This window comes from Ostrinia furnacalis, unplaced genomic scaffold (genome assembly GCF_004193835.3).
Source record: "Ostrinia furnacalis isolate ACB-3 unplaced genomic scaffold, ASM419383v2 OfSCF0720, whole genome shotgun sequence".
Taxonomy (NCBI): Eukaryota; Metazoa; Arthropoda; class Insecta; order Lepidoptera; family Crambidae; genus Ostrinia; species Ostrinia furnacalis.
Genome location: NW_021130959.1, coordinates 161,144 through 182,008, shown reverse-complemented (window position 1 = coordinate 182,008; position 20,865 = coordinate 161,144). Strand labels below are relative to the sequence as shown.

The 20,865-nt window shown below is 36.1% G+C and overlaps 1 protein-coding gene across 1 annotated transcript in view; it reads right to left on the bottom strand.

Annotated features, from left to right (window-relative positions):
* Positions 1-5,213: 5,213 nt before the first annotated feature.
* LOC114349901 (uncharacterized) overlaps positions 5,214-20,865 on the bottom strand; it is a 30,248-nt gene continuing 14,596 nt past the window's right edge. The window contains exons 2-5 of the mRNA XM_028300487.1: positions 8,202-8,625; positions 7,235-7,402; positions 6,353-6,488; positions 5,214-5,435 (exon numbers count right to left, since the gene is read on the bottom strand). Coding sequence (XP_028156288.1) covers positions 5,300-5,435; positions 6,353-6,488; positions 7,235-7,402; positions 8,202-8,427 — 666 coding nt within the window. The 5' untranslated portion in view covers positions 8,428-8,625 and the 3' untranslated portion in view covers positions 5,214-5,299. The remainder of the gene's footprint in view (positions 5,436-6,352; positions 6,489-7,234; positions 7,403-8,201; positions 8,626-20,865) is intronic.

The window sequence follows — 20,865 nt, the reverse complement described above, 5'->3', positions numbered from 1 at the left end:
GCATCTCACTTAACATCAGGTATCTTTGCAGTCCTGTCTTCTTCCTGTATAGAAGGCATTTTCGGCTATTTTACAGACAAGAGGAAGAGCCTCCCTAACCCAAAGGAATGGAGGCGTGAAAATGTGTCCAAATCCTCCATTTGAGATTAGTGAATTAGAAAGTGACGTTCTCGTGCAGTGGAGACGTAACTGACGAGATTGTAGGATAGGTAAGTACCAATGGAATGGATTTGAAAATATGTAGGTAGGTAGGTACTTATCCGTCATTTTGATTTACCTACCTACCGTCCATTTTCGTTGTAAGTACCTACTTAGGTACACATAGGTATTATGTTGCATTGTGATTTACTCTTACCTTTTTTAAGCCTTCCTACAAGTTCGTACACGTTTGAGAAAGGCTTTCTGCTGAAATGGGCAGTTGGAATTCGATGCTGCTTGCGTGGGATTAGGAGTAGTGGGTGTATGTATGGTATTCCGAGAAACGCCGACGGTCGGTCACGAGAAATTCATCGTAGTCTTAGATTAACATAAAATATTAGTTGAACATTAAGGCTGGGTTTCACGGGCACCATCTAACTTTTACTATAAGTAACAAACGTCAAAAGACACGGTTATGGTTTCGGTTAAAGTGAGGTGGTTCAACTGAAGCTAACTCTTTAAATCGTTTGAAAAAATAACCAGTATTTATTTTTAATTATTGACAGTTTATTTAATAAATTAGTAACAAAATATTACAATTACCTTCAGGAAAGAACGACAAAGGTGTATGTTAAAATATTAACTTCCAGCCAAAAATCTGGGCGCGAGGAAAACCTTTTTGTTTACCAACAAATCGATTATTTATAACTCCCTTTTTCCTTTAAAGAAAACTTTTCTGATCAATACCAATGTTTTTCCAGACGATTTTTATCACGCTCTACTTTTGTTGGCTTCTTAGTCCCAATTCGAAGTTTTCACAAACTTTTTCAAAGAAAACAAGCCTTACAGCTAACATAATACTGCTTATTGTGTGCGTACAATAGTTTGCAATTCAGGCGGCACATTCAATCGACAATATCCGCGATCCAATCAACAGTCCCTTACCTTTATGACGTCACGAGTTCGCGCACTTTTCTTTATTTATTGGGGTATGGCAAAAGAATCGGTAATAGGATTCCAAATAGCTTTTGAGTTGTTGGCAAGTTGCAGCCGATTGATTGTTACAAGGTTTTGGTGTAACGTAAGTTTTTTTTTCTTTTCACCATCAATATCTTCAAAACCACAAGTTTTCCAGTTTTGTATTTATGTAGAGTAATAAAACAGTTGAATTATTTGCCCGGTGAAGCTTGAAAAACAGGCTTTTCAGCATTCTGAAATTAACAAATAACTGGATAAAAACACACTCCCTATTATCTTTACAATAAAGATAAAAAAAAATGACTGTGCTTTTGTTATTCAACATTTCATCTATACAGTGTGAGTCACGTTAAAGTGTATGTACATATGAAAATAGATGAAACTAGACCTATTTTTATCGACAAAAAAGAGGTCAAAATTTTTTTGAGATTTTTTTTTAATTTTTTATAGATTTTTTTTCTTCCAATTACTGATTGTAAAGAAAACGTAATAACTTTTAAAGTAAGCGGTATATCCTGATAAAATAAAAACAGTAGTAATGCTAAATAACTGGAGATTATAAAAAAATACATAAAATACACAAAAAATGCCAACAAATAATAAAAAATGATACTTTTTGAAAAAAATCTGCTTTTAAATTCGTGTTTTTTTTTGTTATTTGATAAATTTCTCCAAAAAATGCCCCTATAACCGGTGGTTTTTATTACTTTGTATTATTCTCTATCGTATTACCTTCGTAAAACCAAAAATCGCATGTCTCTATCCCTATCACAAGGTTTGCAATGATCGTTTGAACTAAGCCTCTCCGGGCGCGCCATTCAAAGCTTCGTTAACAACGAAACTGAAAATGGCTCTAGAATTATAATTTTGATAAAGACAAGTTAGATTTCAAATAAAAACAAAAGATTTCGAAGTAAAATAAGCATTTTAGTTAAAATTAAAATTGTCTCTACCTGTAGCGGAGAATAATGTTGTGGCAGGCCTTTGTTTAAACGATCATAGCAAATGTTGTGATAGGGATAGAGACATGCGATTTTTGGTTTTACAAAGATAATACGATAGAGAATAATAAAAAGTAATAAAAACCACCTGTTATATGGGCATTTTTAGGATAAATTTATCAAATAACCAAAAAAACACGAATTTAAAAGCAGATTTTTTTCAAAGTGTCATTTTTTATTATTTGTTGACCTTTTTTGTGTATTTTATGTATTTTTTTAGCATTATTATTGTTTTTATTTTATCAGGATATACCGCTTAGTTTAAAAGTTATTACGTTTTCTTTACAATAAGTAATTGGAAGAAAAAAAATTCTATAAAAAAATTAAAAAAAATCTCAAAAATTTTTTGACCTCTTTTTTGTCGATAAAAATAGGTCTAGTTTCATCTATTTTCATATGTACACTTTAACGTGACTCACACTGTATTATTGATACATACACATTGATAGGCAATAACACTGTGACATCTATTGTTTTAGGTGATCAATATTTTGTTACTCTTCATGGGTTGTTATCTATCTATATATATAAAAGAAAGTCGTGTTAGTTACTCCACTTATAACTCAAGAACGGCTGAACCGATTTAGCTGAAAATTGTCAGGGAGGTAGTTTAGAGCCAGGAGAAGGACATAGGATACTTTTTATCCCGTTCGAAATTAAAAAAATAGTCTGCTTATTTATTGCCATTAAGGCGGAACAAAGTTCGCCGGGTCAGCTAGTTATAAATAAAAGTCAGGGATAAAATAAAATTAGTATTCATTGAGAAAAATAAATTCACAAAAGATAAAAGAACGCAGTAATTATAAATAGAAAAAAATACAAACTTATACCTAATGGCACTTATGGCTTTAACAATAATTTACGTACGTTTTTGATCACTTTTAACTTTGGACGGAAAATAAAATTGATTATAAGCCTAGGCGCAGACCATCGATTTTTCGTCGGCCGATAGTTTAGTCGGTGTGCATCAGAATGGACGGTCACCACCCATATTTTACATCGAAACAAATATTGAAAGTTGCTACTAGTTGCTACTAATCGTTAAATAGTTGCTACCCTCGATTTAAAGGAAATAATCTCCTATCATCAGAATGTCTGGTCACCTATCCAGCGAGAACAAACTGCGCTAGTTAAAAGAGTTTGTTTTTAACCAAAAGTCGCTACTAACTGCTACCTTCATATGCCACGTCTTGGAGCTCATAGCTTTTAAGGCTAATTATGTATTTACGATCAGTATGGGCATGTATGGATACACCGGTTCAATTTGGGCGATTCTTCATACAATTTAAAATCGGGCACAACTATCGGCCAACTAAAAATCGGTGGTCTGCGGCTAGTCTAAATGAGGTAATTATAATTAAGATATTATACTATAACTATGTATAGTTCACGTATATAAATTGGAATGTTTTACATACTATATAAAACAATCGACTACGATTATAATCATTTAATAACTAAATTATTTCTTTTTTATACAGAACAAGGCAGGTATTTGATCGAATCGCACCTGTTTGCTTATGAGTTTACGTTAGGTGTGCTCGCTAGCGACTGCGTAAAAAAATGTCATTAAATGTATGACAGATTATACAACGCCCCTAGCGGCTACTTTCAAGAACTAAAATCTTCATAGATTTATTTGAGGCACTCACTAGCGAGCACACCTAACGTAAACTCATGGTAAGCACACTGATGTTAAGTGATGCAGTCTAGAATGGTAAATATCTGCCCTATAAGTGCTTATACACTCTCGCCTTGAAAAGGCCCGGATGAAATTTTCTGCTCGGTTTGGTTGGTAGTAGGGCTTGTTCTAAGTCCGCCTGGCTAGCTACCACCATCTTACCTAAGTCTGTCGCCATAACAACAATGTTAACAGCATTTTCACGTTTGCATTTGAAAGTAAGACAGCCAGTTCCTCTGTGATTAGAGATTTTGTTTGTAGGTATAATATTAAAATTCTAATCGTAGTCGACGTGTTATACAATGACAATACATGAGTAATTGAATTAACGCAAAGCATATGTCTAGTGTATCTAAAATCGAATAATAAATCGATTTCACTACGACGATTTTATATCGATCGCAACGATAGTGCATCAATCAAGTTGTAAGAGTTTATGAATCAAATAGAATTGAAATAAAACGTATGAAGTTTTCTACAATCATTTACGATAATACATTACTTATAAAGCCCGGTATGTGAGCACGTAGAATTTTGTCCAATGACCCCAAGCTACCCATCCTTATCCACACCCATTATCCTTGCTGTCGCGCTCGCAAACTCACTGCAATATAATTACGCGCGAGCGATAAGGATGGGTAGCTTGGGGTCATTGGACAAAATTCTACGTGCTCGCAGACCAGACTATAGCTGTATCACTTTATTTAATAAAATCTATTTAATTGCCTAAGCTTTGCGTTATTTCAATTAAGCATTGTACAATAAAAATGGAATGCTTACAACAGGTAAAATGTTAATACTAATATAAATTGGACGGAATATAATACATTAAAATTAGTACTTAACTACTAACCCCCTTACTAATCAACTCTTACATTCATTTATGGTAAGACATTATACAACCTTAAAATAATTTATTTAATTGTTTGATCATGCACAAATATATCCAAACGTATTTTTGTTGAGTAGGCAAATAAAGAAATAGTTACTAGGTACCATTTATTATAGTAACAAATGACCTGTAACTTTACTAATGTACCCAGGTATTAATTTTATTAGTAAGGGGATAACCATTCAGCCTTTTCTGCTCGTTTGAACATAGACAATATTATTAAATATCCAAAATTAGAGACAATATAAGAGATTCAAATACATGGATATTATTTTATAATCCAAGCCTTTCATTTGGGGATTAAATTCATAGATAGTTGCGAAATTTATTCATTCGTGTAAATCAATGTTGGTTGATACAAAAGAAAAGTAGAATACTCGTCTAGAAAATGAAAATAAGTCTTCGTTTCTTTTTAATCACCGTTGACTTTCCCAAAAAATCTTGAATCTAATTGCTCAAATTCAAGTTGTAATGTCTGTAATCGTTCTGATGTAAATTTAAAAACAACACGAATTCGCAAAGTTCAAATAGCATACACTAGCGCGATCTAAATGGGATACAACGCCATCTGTTGTCCGCCCGACACACTATTTGGTCGGTAAGCTGCTATTAGTACAGCATGATGGCGCCGTTGACTTTCTCCTCTAATGCCGGGGCTACCGTGTCTATGTCTCTAGCGTCAGACATGGCTATGAGGACACAGACAATGTTGACGAAGGCTGCTATGCTGGCGGATACCACCAACCTGGAATGTTATGAGAAAGGGTACTTTGAAAATACTGTTCAGGGCAAAAATTACGTAAAAACAGTTATACATAAGATGGCGTAGTGTTTATTTTCTAGTCTACTTGAGGTCGTCAGTCTAACGAGCACGTCAGCTTATGTGCCGAGTGGTTTCTTTCTACTGAATTACTCCACCTTTCACATGACACAAACTTGTAAAGACAAGTTTACTTTTTATGGTCAAGTTTTAAATCCTGGCTGCAACGGTTGAAGCGAGTGGTGGGAATAGTCCCGCACTTCTCACTCCCACCGATGCAGTTTCCAGCTGCAAAATCCAGGAACGAAAGGTAGAATAGTAAAATAGTTCCGTGCTTAGGGGTAGCAGGTATTTAAAAAGTCCGAAATAGATAGACAGTAAAACACCACACAAAACAAGAAAAACGAAATAGATAAAAGCACACTAAAAAACCACTGACATAGCCCGACGGATTATTATAGCAAGCTGAAGTGACAATGGGCAGGGCACATATTATGCAGAACTGCCGGCCGATGGGGCAGCAAGCTTCTGGAGTGGAGACCGCATACCGGAAAACGCAGCGTGTGACGTCAACCCACAAGGTGGACCGGCGACATCATAAAGGTAGCAGGAAGGCGCTGGACGCAGTCCGTTACCAAACCGGGCAACATGGAAAGCATTGGGGGAGGCCTATGTTCAGCAGTGGACGTCCTATGGCTGAGATGATGATGATGATGACACTAAAAAACTCTCCGTAGGTGGAGCGACGGTCTGGAGAATAAGAATAGAAGGTCATGCGAAGTACCTGGATGCGGTCAGCGCAGGACCGGTCTTTGTGGAAATTCTTGGGAATTCCTTTGTTCAGCAGTAGACGTCATTTGGCTGAAACGAACGAAGGTAACAAGTAAAACCAAACAACTCACCAAAAAGACAGTCCCAGATCGGCCATCCCGTCCGAAGACCAGGTGTTGGCGAGGTCCTCATCAGACATGACGTTGTGTTGCAGCCGCAGGAAGTACTCGGTCAGCCACACGGATATCGCTCCGAGGGTGAACAGCACTGGAACGAGAGAGGACAGGAGTTGAGAAGGTGTAGATTCACTTCAGTCATCAGCGCATAGGGCTATACATTTTGATTTAAATACCTATTGCATGCAGCTACATAAGATAAAAAAGAAGATGCAATAGTGTTCAGTTGGATGTGGGGTTGTCTTTATTCCCTCTAACGAGCCAGTAAGCTTTATAAGACCTCGTATCTGGAAAATGCAAACACTTATAGCAGCAAATATACATGATATAGTATATCCAGGTTACTCTGCTACACTGCTTTTACTCGTACTAAGTGCAGGAAGGCCAGGTGTTCCAGAGCATGTACACGCAAGAGCTGTAGGAGTTGCTTTTACCAGTCAATCAGTTCTCAAACGCCTCGGAATACCTTTTAGACGCTTTTAACTCTAGCTGGATTACTTCTAGAATCGCAGAACTTTCTCTCACCTGCTAAAGAGTTCCCAATCAGCAATGGACGTGGTGAACACCGCACCCGGGCCGCAGAGCCCAAGGCAGCCAGTATGCAGGCTCCTCCAGCTGATATCAAGGCTGCTCCCAGATGACCAGCTAGTCCAAGGACTTATAGCAGCTAATATACAACCTAGGTGATGATCTAGCCTGTTGTGTCATACTGCTTCTGCTTTAAGAGCTGTAGGAGTTGCTTTTACCAGTCAGTCAGTTCTAAAACACCTTGGGACAGCTTTCAGACGCATCTAGCTCTAGTTGACGTACTTCTAGAAGTACAGGACTCTCTCTTACCTGCTAAAGAGTTCCCAATCAGCAGTGGACGCGGTGAACAACGCACCCGGGCCGCAGAGCCCAAGGCAGCCAGTATGCAGGCTCCTCCAGCTGATATCAAGGCTGCGCCCAGCTGACCGGCTGTCCCGCACCAGGCCCATCGGCGGGCAGGGTGGGAGCCGGCTTTTACTGAAAGGGGATAAGGAACGGTTTTTAGGGCGAGTGGAATTAAAGTGACAAAAAATTCGCTGGTATAGAGTAGCTACTTAAGGTTTAATCAATGAAGACGCAGCTGCTTCAACTTAAACTAGCTGGCAGTGGAATTACGTTGTTGGAAATTGGAATCGCTATGTTTGATTATACTGTTAAAGTCTAAGATGTCAACAGGTAAAGCCCGGTCTGTGAGCACGTAGAATTTTGTCCAATGACCCCAAGCTACAACATCCTTATCGCTCGTTAATTATGTTGCTGTCGCGCTCGCACACTCACTGCACTGCACTGCACACGACGGACGGCCGTCGCACAGTCGCAGACCAGACTATACCACCATCACCATCATCATATCAGCCACAGGACGTCAACTGCTGAACATAGGTTTCCCGCAATGATTACCCAGGACGTCAACTGCTGAAAATAGGTATCACCAATGATTACCACACCGCCCAGTTGGTGAGGTTGGGTTGCCAGTTATGATATCGATCGATCTATAAGAAGATAAATGAGATAGCTCATTCTTCTTCTTACGAACAGAGAAGGGTTGTGTGAGCTATCATAGCCCATTATAGCAGCATAGCAGTGAATCGTATACATAATCGTTCGCTCAATGCCTTTTAACAAATCTGACGTTGGATTGATTGTGTTATAGACAAATGTTATGCTTATATCATAAGGATTATGGACGCCTTATCTGGTCCAATATTATGAAACAAAGAATGTTCCAAAATGAAACATAACATAATAATCAGAAATCACTCAAGCAGAAACTTACCGCTGAAGTCATGGTTCCTCCACCCGTAACCGAAATTGAGCTCTTTGTGGCCCTCAAAGAGTCCAAAGCTGATTCTGCCCTCAGACTCCAGAGGGTTTGAAGTCCGCCGCGCCCGCGCATCTATCCAATGCGTAGTCCCCAACGACGCCACTATCAACGCGATACAAAGACACGCCCCGAAGAACGTAGCGAAGATCATAGACCGCCTAAACAAATTCAACTTCATCTTGCCCGAAGCACTTTCACTCACAATCAAGTTCAAACGTTAACCGCAAGATGGCGTTATGTCACATTGTCTTTGAACGGGTTAATTGGTCACTTTTTGCTTGGTTTTCTATCTATTCAGCCGTTGGGAGACTGTTTGCGAGCATCATTGTTGATCTAAACATAACAGTTTTCTTTGTTCTCACGTCGCGCGAAAAATCTGGAACAATTAAACGAGATTATGTAAAAGTTAGGATATTATCTAATTGTTACATTGATTTTGACTTTAGAAATCCAAGATTTACTACAAAAAAATGTAGGGGTCATGGGAGAACCATTATTGATGTCATCCATTGTATGAATTTGTATGATCCGATATTATTAGTAGAAACAAAAATCTCACATAAAATTAATGCTATAGGGTGGCCCAATGAGTGTTTCAATACTTGGTCTGTCGGAATTTACCAAATATCATCATATTTTGCACATATTTTATGCCAGTTTAACGATATTAATTATTTTCCCTGTAATGGCGCCTAAAATTAATAAACAATTAATTAAATGAAAAAGCAATAACTCTAAACCATTAAATATTGTATTTTTAGAAACGATTTTAATACAGGTACCATTTTGATTGATTGTGTATAATTGCAATACTTATACTTGTAAAATAATGAAAGATCGGCAACTATCGTGAGTATCTATACTTAGTTAAACTTAAGCTCAACTGATTGCTTAATACCACCGTTATATTGCAAGCTAAAGAAAGTGACAATAATGTAATTAATAAATTGAAAGCAATCATTAAAGAAATCAATTAGCTGCAGTGATTGGAAATCTGGCTAAGGTTACCGAACCAGCGCACGGTGGGCTGATATTAGAGCTTCATAGACTTAGCGTCGCTCAAAAATCAAGTGCCGAATTTTGAAAAAATAAATATGCCAATGTGTTCCTTTACCAAAAAGGAATATTTTATGTTATGTAACGTTTCTTGATAAAGTTATTATTTAATAAGTTATTGACAATTTCCTTTTTTTTTGTATGGAGCTCAACATTTATTTTTATTTTATTCGTTATTCTCAAGCTTTCTTAAGAAATTAACTTTTGTATTATGTAATGCAACATATAAGCTATGTTATCACCAAGTGTCGCATTTCGGAAATCTTCGGAACATTGTCATTTTGGACTTTAAAATAAAAAAAAATAAAAAAATTAAATAACTGCCAAATTTTGTAAATATAACTACGCCAATGTGTTCCTTTGCCAAAAAGAAATATTTTATGTTATGTAACTTTTTTTGATAAAGTTATTATTTAATAAGTTATTGACAATAATTACTTTTTTTTTGTATGGAGCTCAACATTTATTTTTATTTTATTCGTTATTCTTAAGCTTTCTTAAGAAATTGCTTTTTGTATTATGTAATGCATCATATAAGCTATATTATCACCAAGGGATGAATCCCGGAAACCCTCGGAACATTGTCATTTTCGACTTTAAAATAAAATAAAAAAAACGAAAAAAAAAATTACTGCAATGTTATGTACTTTCTTCCGTACTACCCTAACGAGGTGAAGAACTAAGCACGTTTTTTTATAGTGGTGTTTCCAGGAGGCCTAATTCACTTGTAAGATTATTAAAATATGTTTTATGGAAATTAAGCCAGTGTGAAGTTAAGTTTATTGGTTATTCAGAGTCAGTTTCTGAACCGTGAAATAGGCTAATGTCCACAAAAGTAAAGCTTTCTTTCAGTATCAGTATCAGCCTCATCATCAAATCGATCATTTATTAATTAACTTTTTGCTGCTGTTGATAAAACTTTGTGTTTTCTATGAAGTTTATATTATTAATTATCTATATCTGAGAATCAGATTTTAAAAATAAATTGTGTAAAATATCTTCATTAGTTGCTCTCCTACAAAATTCGAGCGTGGTGTAGTACTTTCTGATTGGAAGTAAATATCTTTTCCGTGAGCAATAATTTTGTATGCTTGCAGGCATGTACGTATGTAGAGCTTCATGTACGTAGTATAGTTTGGTCTGCGAAACAAAATTTGCGAAAATGATGATTCTAGCGTTTTAGGGCAACTTGTAAGTGCCTAAATGAACGTTCGGTTTGATGTCTCCAGATAAAATGGATACGGGAAAATAAGGTTTCTAGCTCCACTTTTTACTATCGACTCATTTCTTTTTCAAATTTATGAAGGAGACCCATTTTTTTTTATTCAAAATAAGCTGCATTTAATTTATTGTCGACCTATTTTAATGTTAACAATGAAAAAAACTTAATGGACGCGGAAATTGAAAATTTAATAGATCGTAATAAAATTCTGGAAGCAAAACAATCTCGTAATAACTGATTCTCACTTGATAGATAGAAAAATAATATCGTTGATAAATGGCAGCTCTGCACAAGCAGCGATGTGATATTTGTAAAGCCATATCAACAGAAATGAATAATTTAGACGTAATTGCCATCAAGAAAGGTTTTCAACACCACCAAAAAGTCCACTATAAATGATCAATTTCATGTCTAGGCTGATACTGAGAAAGAAAACTTTACTTTTGTAGATTCAGAAAGTGGCGCTTGAGTCTAACCAATAAATTTAACTTCAAACTGGCTTAATTTCCATAAAACAAATATTATATGTATTATAGTAACCTTAGTAATCATGTGGATTAGGCCTCCTGGGAACACCACTATAAAAAACGTGCTTAGTTCTTCACCTCGTTAGAATAGTACGGAAGAAAGTACATAACATTGCAGTTTTCTTTTTTTTTTTTTTTTATTTTAAAGTCGAAAATGACAATGTTCCGAGGGTTTCCGGGATTCGTCCCTTGGTGATAATATAGCTTATATGATGCATTACATAATACAAAAAGCAATTTCTTAAGAAAGCTTAAGAATAACGAATAAAATAAAAATAAATGTTGAGCTCCATACAAAAAAAAAGGAAATTGTCAATAACTTATTAAATAATAACTTTATCAAGAAACGTTACATAACATAAAATATTCCTTTTTGGTAAAGGAACACGTTGGCATATTTATTTTTTCAAAATTCGGCACTTGATTTTTGAGCTACGCTAAGTCTATGAAGCTCTAATATCAGCCCACCGTGCAGCGTTTGAAATTTTACGGCGGCCATAAGATTTTCAGCTTGCTCGCTTTTGCCTGAACGTGTATCAATCAATCAATATTACGAAGGTATACCCATACGTCATCACCCCAAAATCGAGAGGAGTCGAAAGTAGCAGTTTTAATTCTAAGATTCTAACGCCCGTATTCACAAACATTACTATGAGGTCTCACAGTGCGCGTGGACGCACAGGGTGACGCATGAACCAAACCCAGAGCTCTATTCAACGCTGTGCGTTCGATTTGCTGCTTCACTCAAGCAAGTATCGTTTGTGAATACGGGCGTAAAACTCTTTTGTACTTAACTAGGTAGGTACCGTGCTACTTACTTAGTTCCGTGAAGCGATTGCGAAATTAGATCTGTCGCAAATGTTACTGTCTAGGGGGCAAATCGACTATAGGACTAATCCCATATCTCTTTCCCATCACTACTATAGCCAGGATATAAACTGCCAGATGACTCGTCAATATTAGTCTACCTGCATTCAATCCACTACGGGGTCTGGCCTCCCCTATATCACATCTCACTATACTGATCTAGAAACTTATTCTCAAGTTCAAAATCCAATAAGGAGTTTCGATCTTGGAATAGACATTTTAGCTTAATTATTAATTCATCATCTGATATTTTAATTCTGGTAACGATAGAGTCAATAAACTCATAATCTCAGGGTCCACTGCGCAATAAAATAACGTTGTTTAAAATTTAATAACAAAAACCATTAATACATTGTACCTACGATCAATAAAATAATACATTATGAAAATCAATTCAGCCGTGACTAATTGTGACGACAAAGTCGACTGCTGAGACATAAATAATTCACTGGCGAAAGTGATACCAGAGTCTCTATACTTGAAAACAGTCAAAACGACAAATCGGTTTAACAAAAAGATAATTACGCAAAATTCCACCTTATCCAAAACAAAAAAAGCGCAATTTTCTTCGCAACTAACTGTGACGAGATTATGCGCACGCACGGGAACTGGTATTATTGACCTGATATACTGACTCGTTTAGAAATTACATTGCTGATGTGAGTCTTAACTCGACGTAATAGGATTTGAAATTGATTGGGACACGTGCACGTGAGTTAATGAATAAGCAATAGAGGATCTACTGGAGAATCGTGACAGATAGAAAGAATTATGCGTGATTAAATCATAGTTAATTTACTCGTACTGTTCGACAAATTGCATGCAGGCGAATTGCAAATACAAGAAAGCTATTATTTAATTTCCACTTCTATGAAGTAGGTTTAAATCACGTGCCAGATATTCTGAGTATTTCTGACTCATGGATATCTCTAATCTAGAAAGGCTTGATTATACTGACCGCTTACTTATGAAACACTGAAAATTGTAGTTATGTAACAAAATAACCAAGCAGCAATTCCAAGTTAAGATTTTGGGCTTAGGATGGGCGTCTTTTAAACGAGCAAAAAGAAGAATTAGTCTTGAGTTGAGGATGTTAATAGGCAGTGGGGGATATTCAAGTTAATATCATGGTGATATTGGTGATGGGTCTCTTAAACAAGCAAGGACAGTACGCAGGAGAATTCCTCTAGTGTTCAGGATTCCTTCAACGGGCAGTGGCGACAGCTCATCACTTCTGTGGACGAAATGCGATTTATCTCTATTTTTTTAAAGACTTATGAACAAAGGCCCAACAAAGCTAGTCAAGTTTCCAGAAAAAAGGGTTATCCAACCAGAACATGATCATGTAAAATGTTGCCAAGACGAGACCATAGACTGCCATTGTGAAAAGGTTATCAGATCTCATGTAGAGCCAAGCTACTAACTCTAAACAAACTCTACCTACACCTTAGTCAAAATATGTGGCACGACCATTTTTAAAGCTTGCAATATGATGTTCGCAACAATATAAATATCTTAAGGTGCTAATTGCTGCAACTATAAATATACAACTCTGAACAAGCTAAATAAAACCGTTTAAAAATTACATCATACATTTTATCAAGCTCATCCATTCATAAGAAAATCCGGTTTGCTTTCAAAGAATTCGGAAGGTCAATGCTGAATCCATTATGCGTAGACGATGTGACAAACGTTCGGTGTGACATTGGAAAATTACAGTATTAAAATAACTTTATAAAGAAAGCTATGGGGAAAGATTGCTTAACTACCATTGTTAGAATGTTATAGTAAATTCTTCACAATACATTTTCATTTGATGGATATTGCTGGCTTCAAAGTAAATCCATTAGTTTTAATGGACACCGTTTTGTCGATTTTGAAATACACGAACATCAAATGGACTTGTGAAATTAGACATTGAAGATGTGACCTCTGTCTAAAATCTAAATGCTATCGAGACAAAATTGACAGGACAATACTACATCAGCTGTGGGATCGACATCAAGATGGGTTTTAAAACCGTTATTATGCTTTATAGCGATAAGATTTCGTCACGAATTCAAAACTGGTCATTCGTTTTGTTGCATTCGCAAAATGGTAAAAAAAAAATACATTTTTTAACTTACAACTTGAAACATTGCTGCATTGTTTAAAAAATGGTAGGCTTTAACTTCTGTGTAACTATTTTGCGAATGGGACGGGTCTATATGAGAAATTCGATAAGACCTCCTAAATTGTGCCGTATCTTTAGTATATTTCTTTCTTTTTCTTTTCTTGTCTTGTATAGTGAATAATAAAGTGTGTTCTAGCTATTTTAACCAAGAGCTAATTTATTATTAGTCCAGTCAATAAAGCATTATAGATGGAAATCCGTGGAACACAATTTCTGACTTCGGGACTTTATTTAGACTAGTTAGGAGATGAACATAGCAAAAGTCCCCGCCTTTAGCCCTTGAGCCGGCGGGGAGAGGGGGGTTTAAAGGTACTACTTTTCGGTTTTTCGCTTAATCCTCGGAAACTATGCGTCCTAGTGACATGACTACTATGAACAAAAAAAAGCTTATTCAATTTGCTACAAGTGAGATAGTCAAGTTTTTCTATATCTTGTATAGTTTTCGCGGCATCTGCTCTAGAAGGTCTGTAATAATGGAAATTTTATTTTTGTCTTACATGTTCCCATTAGGAGAAAATCGACTAAATCAATATTGAGCAAACATTCTAGACATGCGGGAGCATGTTAAGCCTAGTTCCAGGGAGGGGACTACACCGTGCGTATATTTAGATGAACCAATTGGAGCCACTTTTGACTCCTCATCACTCAAAAACTACTGTGCATTAACACTTCAAAGGTTCATGTGTTGAGACTTGCAAGATAAACATCAGCTTCAAATTTCCTAAATATACCTCAAACGATTATTTAGGTATTGACGTTCAAAAATCGACATTTAGAACACTAAAGTCTATCTAACACATATGAAATGTTAAAATATACTGTTTTTTTATTAGTTCCTTTGTATTTACACATCTACCTATCTGGATGCCAAATTTGAACCTTCAAGGTCATCTGGAAGTGGTTAGAATTTGGTCTATAGGTCAGACATGTAGATTTTTGGACGTTAATACCTAAAGAACCGTTTGAGGTATGTTTATGAAATTTGAAGCTGATGTTTATCTCTCAAGTCTGAACACATAAGCCAAATTTGAAGTGTTAATGCACAGTAGTTTTTGAGTGAGGAGGAATCAAAATTGGCTCCAATTGTTTCGTCGAAATATACGCACGGAGCAGTCCCCTTCCTGGAACTAGGCTTAACATGCTCTCGCATGTCTAGAATATTTGCTCAATGTTGATTTAGTCGACTTTCTCCTGATGGGAACATGTAAGACAGAAATAAAATTTCCAATATTACAGACCTTCTAGAGCAGATGACGCGAAAACTATACAAGATATAGAAAAACTTGACTATCTCACCTATAGCAAATTGAATAAGCTTTTTTTGGTTCATAGTAGTCATGTCACTAGGACGCATAGTTTCCGAGGATTAAACGAAAAACCGAAAAGTAGTACCTTTAAACCCCCCTCCCCCCGCCGGCTCAAGGGCTAAGGGCGGGGACTTTTGCTATGTTCATCTCCTAACTAGTCTAAATAAAGTCCCCAGGTCAGAAATTGTGTTCCACGGATTTCTCTCTACACCGTTGTTAAAGCATTCATTGACTGGACTATATTGGTTAATTTTGGAATCTAAAATCGCCAAACTAAAATCGTTAGCGGTTAGCAAAATTTACTGCTTCCGTCATATTCCTTTCGAGAACATTCAAATAATTTTGGACAAATACGAAATCAGAACTTTTTAAACGAAAGCTATCGAAACTAAATCAGCACACCATCGTGTTGAATGATGAACACCAATAAAAATTCATAATAGAAATGCGAAACCATGGCACATACGATTTCTCGCCATACGCACGATCGGTATGTTTAATTCATGTTGAAACACTTGCCACCACATACTATGTTAGAAAGCAGCATTTCATTGCCTATAAAATTGCGCCTGAGAGCGCTTAAGTGGCGCTGGCTTCCTCTATTATGATAGGATGGGATTCTGCGGGTATCATCAAAGTAAAGGATGTTTTCCTGAGTTATGGAACGAATGTGGCCGAATTACAGGACTATGAAAATCAAAACGCATAGTTCGTTCGTTTCAGCCAAATGACGTCCACTGCTGGACAAAGTTCATCCGTGGTTGAGGATTTCGAGTGAAGCTCGCTTCCACCTTCGGCCTGATCATCACTTACCATCAAGTGAGATACAGGTCAAGAGCTTCCTCGTTGTGGATAAAAAAGGCCTCCCCAAGGATTCCCATAACCACCGGTCCTGCGCTTCCCGCATCCAGGTTTTTCCAGCGAATATAACGTTAAAATTAATTTTCTTAGGCAGTCTGCTCAATGCCATCTTCAACTCTATGTTTAAGACTATCTTCGTTTCAACCAAATATCGTCCACTGCTGGACAAAGGTCTCCCCCAACGGATTTCCACAATGACCATTTCTGCGGTAAACTTAATATTTAAAACTTTAAAATATTACAATGTTGTCCAACTTAACAGACATGTATGACGTAATAAACATTGCGATTTTTCTTACAAAATTCGCTGCAATTGCATTGACACAATTATGTCGTCCGCATATTGTCTCACTGCCCATTTACACGTTAAACTACTTTTAAAGTAGTTTGTTATTTTCCGCTAAATATGTTATACTTAAACGTAATGTAAGTTGTTGTGGTTTGGTTGTAAGTTAGTGCAACATTGAGAAAACGTCAAATTAACAAGTATCGACGAATTTAATGTGCCGTCAATTTTACTGCCATGTTAGCTTTATAGTAAAGCACTCCAATAACTAAACTAAGCAATCATTCTTTATATTTTGTGTTGCAATTGGGACCAAACTTTGGTCAAACAGGATTTTCAGAAATTAGATCTAGCTCTTAACCCATTATAGACTAGCGGTCCCATATGGTACCACTTTTTTAAGTGTTTTAATTTGGCTCTATACATTAACACGTGAAAAGATGCAGAGCTCTGATTGATGCAAGTCGTAGCTAATAGATATGGTCTATGCTTCTAGGAATAAAAATTGACAGTTATTCTTTTCAGTTGTGTGTAATTGATGATTGAAGTGAGCGCATCAAAATTTTCTCTTAAAAATTGACGCGCCATAAAAGTAAGTGATCATATTTTTTTGGTGTGATAGTGAAATACTGATTTTGTTACAATCTTGTATTCTCCATAAGTGCTTTTATTGTGAAATGGTGTAAAATTACGTCGATAAGTAATAATAATGGTAAATATTGTATGTCAAAATTACTGGTACCGTACGGTACCGCTAGCCGCTTACCGTGTCTCTTTAATTATTTTATGATTTTTTGTTTTTACTGTATTTATTGGGAAGTATGTGATATATTCAATGGTATATAAGGTATACAGGAAGATAAAGTAAAATAGTTTCCTATACTTTACAAAACCATGGGTTTTTATTTATTTTAGATGGAACTTACACGAAACATTGGCAGTTTTGGAAGACGATGAAGGTCCCAAGACGAAGCAGAAATTTATAGAACGAACTCAAGATAATTGCAACTCTCGAACAATATCAGAGTATAGAAAATGTAACGTGGGGCTATGTGCAGCGTGCAAAGCCAAGCTCCATTCCAAATTTTTGAATATTCAAAGATAAAAATTAATATTGCTTACCCAATATACAGCTTTTTACATTTAATATCACTCCTGTTATTTACTTGTATATTAATACAGATTATAATAATAATAAAATATATTATTTACCCTATTTTTATAAAGACCATGATAAAGTTATGTTTTAACCAACTGACACGGTAAGAGGCTAGCGGTACCATATGGTACCAGCATTTTTTTTTCTAGATTACAGGTCGGATAATTTTTTTAATGCTTGTATAGCATTATGTAGACCATAATTATGAACACATTTCAAAAAAACAAAAATCTGACACTTTAAGAAAACTCAGTCTATAATGGGTTAACTCAGTCAGTGCCTGAAGTACGGGAACGGCACGAGGCGACATTGACATATTATTATGACGTGACAGAGCATATAAATCTGCCACCCTAGACAAAACGCACTTTTCGATCGAATCGAAAATCGAATCCGTCAAAACTCCATACAATAATTAACTTTTTAAAAAAATAAAACCGACTTCAAATGCGTGAACACAAAAAAAAACTAAAAATTAAAAATATTGCGTATGAAAAAGTTCATCCCCAATTTTCCACCCTTGGGGGTGAAATATTTTCTTCAAATTCGAATGAAACCATCCTTTTGATAATACATATTCAACAAAAAAATAATCGTTCAAATTGATTTATAATCGGCGAAGATATTGCGTATAAAAAGTTCATCCCCAATTTTCCACCGTTGGAGGTTGTTTTTTCTATTATTAAATTTAAATGGGACCACCCTTGAGGTATTACCTATACGCCGAAAAAAGATTTGTTCAAATCGGTTCATAAATGGCGGAGTTATCGCGTAACAAACATAGAAAAAAAAAAACATACGGGTCGAATTGAGAACCTCCTCCTTTTTTGAAGTCGGTTGAAAAAGGGGCTTTTCGACCACTTTTCGACTGCTTTGCGATTATAATTTGCACTTTGTCTAGACCCACTGAATAAAATCTGAAGTCGCACTGACTTTTGACGTTACAAAAACACCCTCCCGTCCGTGCCGCTCTCATTGCCTCTCATACATCAGGCACTGATATGACCAACAAACTTTGGCCAAAACAGGATTCTCCAAAATTCGAACACTAATTCAGATAATGACCAGTAATTTGACGACACATTGTCCGTAACCCAAATAGCCAAGCCAACCTTGACAGTGATCGCCCTAACGGACATCCATGGACTCCCCGACACGGTACGGTAGGCATGGCTGCCCACGGCATTACCATAGACTTGTGGTTATGGTACCCGTGGCATGGAGGACGGCTTTGAATTTTTACTAATAAATCGAGCTAATACAACGACTGAGTTTTTTGCGCTGCGCTTCTTCTCAGCACTGGCCCTTTTTTTGTCCCGAAGCAGTGGTAGGGATAAGGGGCCATCCATAAAGTACGTCACATGAATTTCATGATTTTTTGAGCCCCCCCCCCCGTCCTTGTCACAGGTGGTCACATTTCTGAGACCCCCCCCCTCCCTAGTGTGACGTCACATGTTTTGCTATTTTACATCGAAAAATTATTAAATTAAAACAGCAGTTCCGAAATTAGTATTANCCTCCCTAGTGTGACGTCACATGTTTTGCTATTTTACATCGAAAAATTATTAAATTAAAACAGCAGTTCCGAAATTAGTATTATTTCCATTTAAATTAAGTTTTTTTTTATGAAATCAACAGTAGATCAAATATTTGAAACAATTGAAATGTGATGTCACGAAACTTAAGACCCCTCCCACCCCTTGTCGCACCATGTCACACTTTGTCGACCCCCTCCCCCCCACTTTACGTGTGACGTACTTTATGGATGACCCCTAATAATGGGACGTGTAAAGTTCTTTTTCAAAGCTTAAGAGTTTTAGGAGTTTTTATATTGCTACTGAAAGTTCTTCTAGTAAAGCTGATTGTGATGACAGAGACCGCACGATTTTCTTTAAAACACAAACCATAATAGAAAATGAGCAAAAGCTACCCAATTAAAACTATAAAGACAATGGTTAGTTTAAATAATTCAATATCGTGTCTTATCACTGGCGGCTACGTAACTCTCTTAATATAAAAAGAGCACAATCAGTTTCTTCAATTAATTCAAATCATCCCAATAAATTCTGTATTTTGCGTTGAATTTATTAAAAGTTTCAACAATTCAGTTTCTGAATCAATTTAGTAGACTGAAAAACACAAAGAAACTCAAACATTTTATTTGCCATTAAGTAAGGTTACAGGTACAGATGGAATACAGGAAAAAGCTCATTATCCTACTCAGCCAATTACATATTGCAAGAAGAAGAAAGAAAGAAAAATTGTTCATTTGGTTCAAACATAGTAATTTAACACAATTTGGATAATAATTATAAATGAATCCCATCAAAGAAGATAATAGTCTTCAAACAGAGCATTTAACGAATGATCAACGATACCCATCTGACGATAAATAGAGCATAACCGTTGTTTTGTAACCCAACCGACGAATGTTTACTAACAATGGAATAAAAACTGCTGATACCTGGTTCCCTAACCTCAATTCGGAAGAAATTACTTAAGATCGAGACCAGAGCACTCGCAAGAAATAGACGCATTTGATAAAAAAAGCAGATCAGATCAAAATTCAGTTTATGTCCGAAATGTAAAAACTACCACTAGCGTAACAATTTTAAATTATTGTCAGACTGTTATTTCTTGTTATTTAGCAATATTTGGGATTTTGTAGATTTAAGTAAGTTTCAAATTTTGAGTAGGTATTTATTTCGCAATTAAAGTATCAAATAAATAATATCGTTGGACATTTTTACACTACGCCTCTAGTCCCAAACTAAGCAAAGCTTGTGCTATGGGTACTAGACAACGAATATAAACATACTTAATTTTTTTTTGTTAATATTTAATATACATATTATTAATTCTAACCTAACCAGAGGAATTTGTAAGTATTTTCAAAACCAATCGACAACCATAACTTATTGAACCAAGTGTATTTAATGCTAGCCTTTTATAACAAAGAAGGCAAAAACAGAAAATATTCCAAGAATAAATCCACTTACTCATCTGAATAATCTAAATACGCAATTAAAAGTTTACGACACGGTGCGTAGTTATAACCAAATGAGACTGGCATATCTAATAGCTTAATAGATATGAAAAGTATTGAGGTGAGTGTAGACTAGAGCACCTACTTGTAACAGAACAACGAGCCCCTTTAT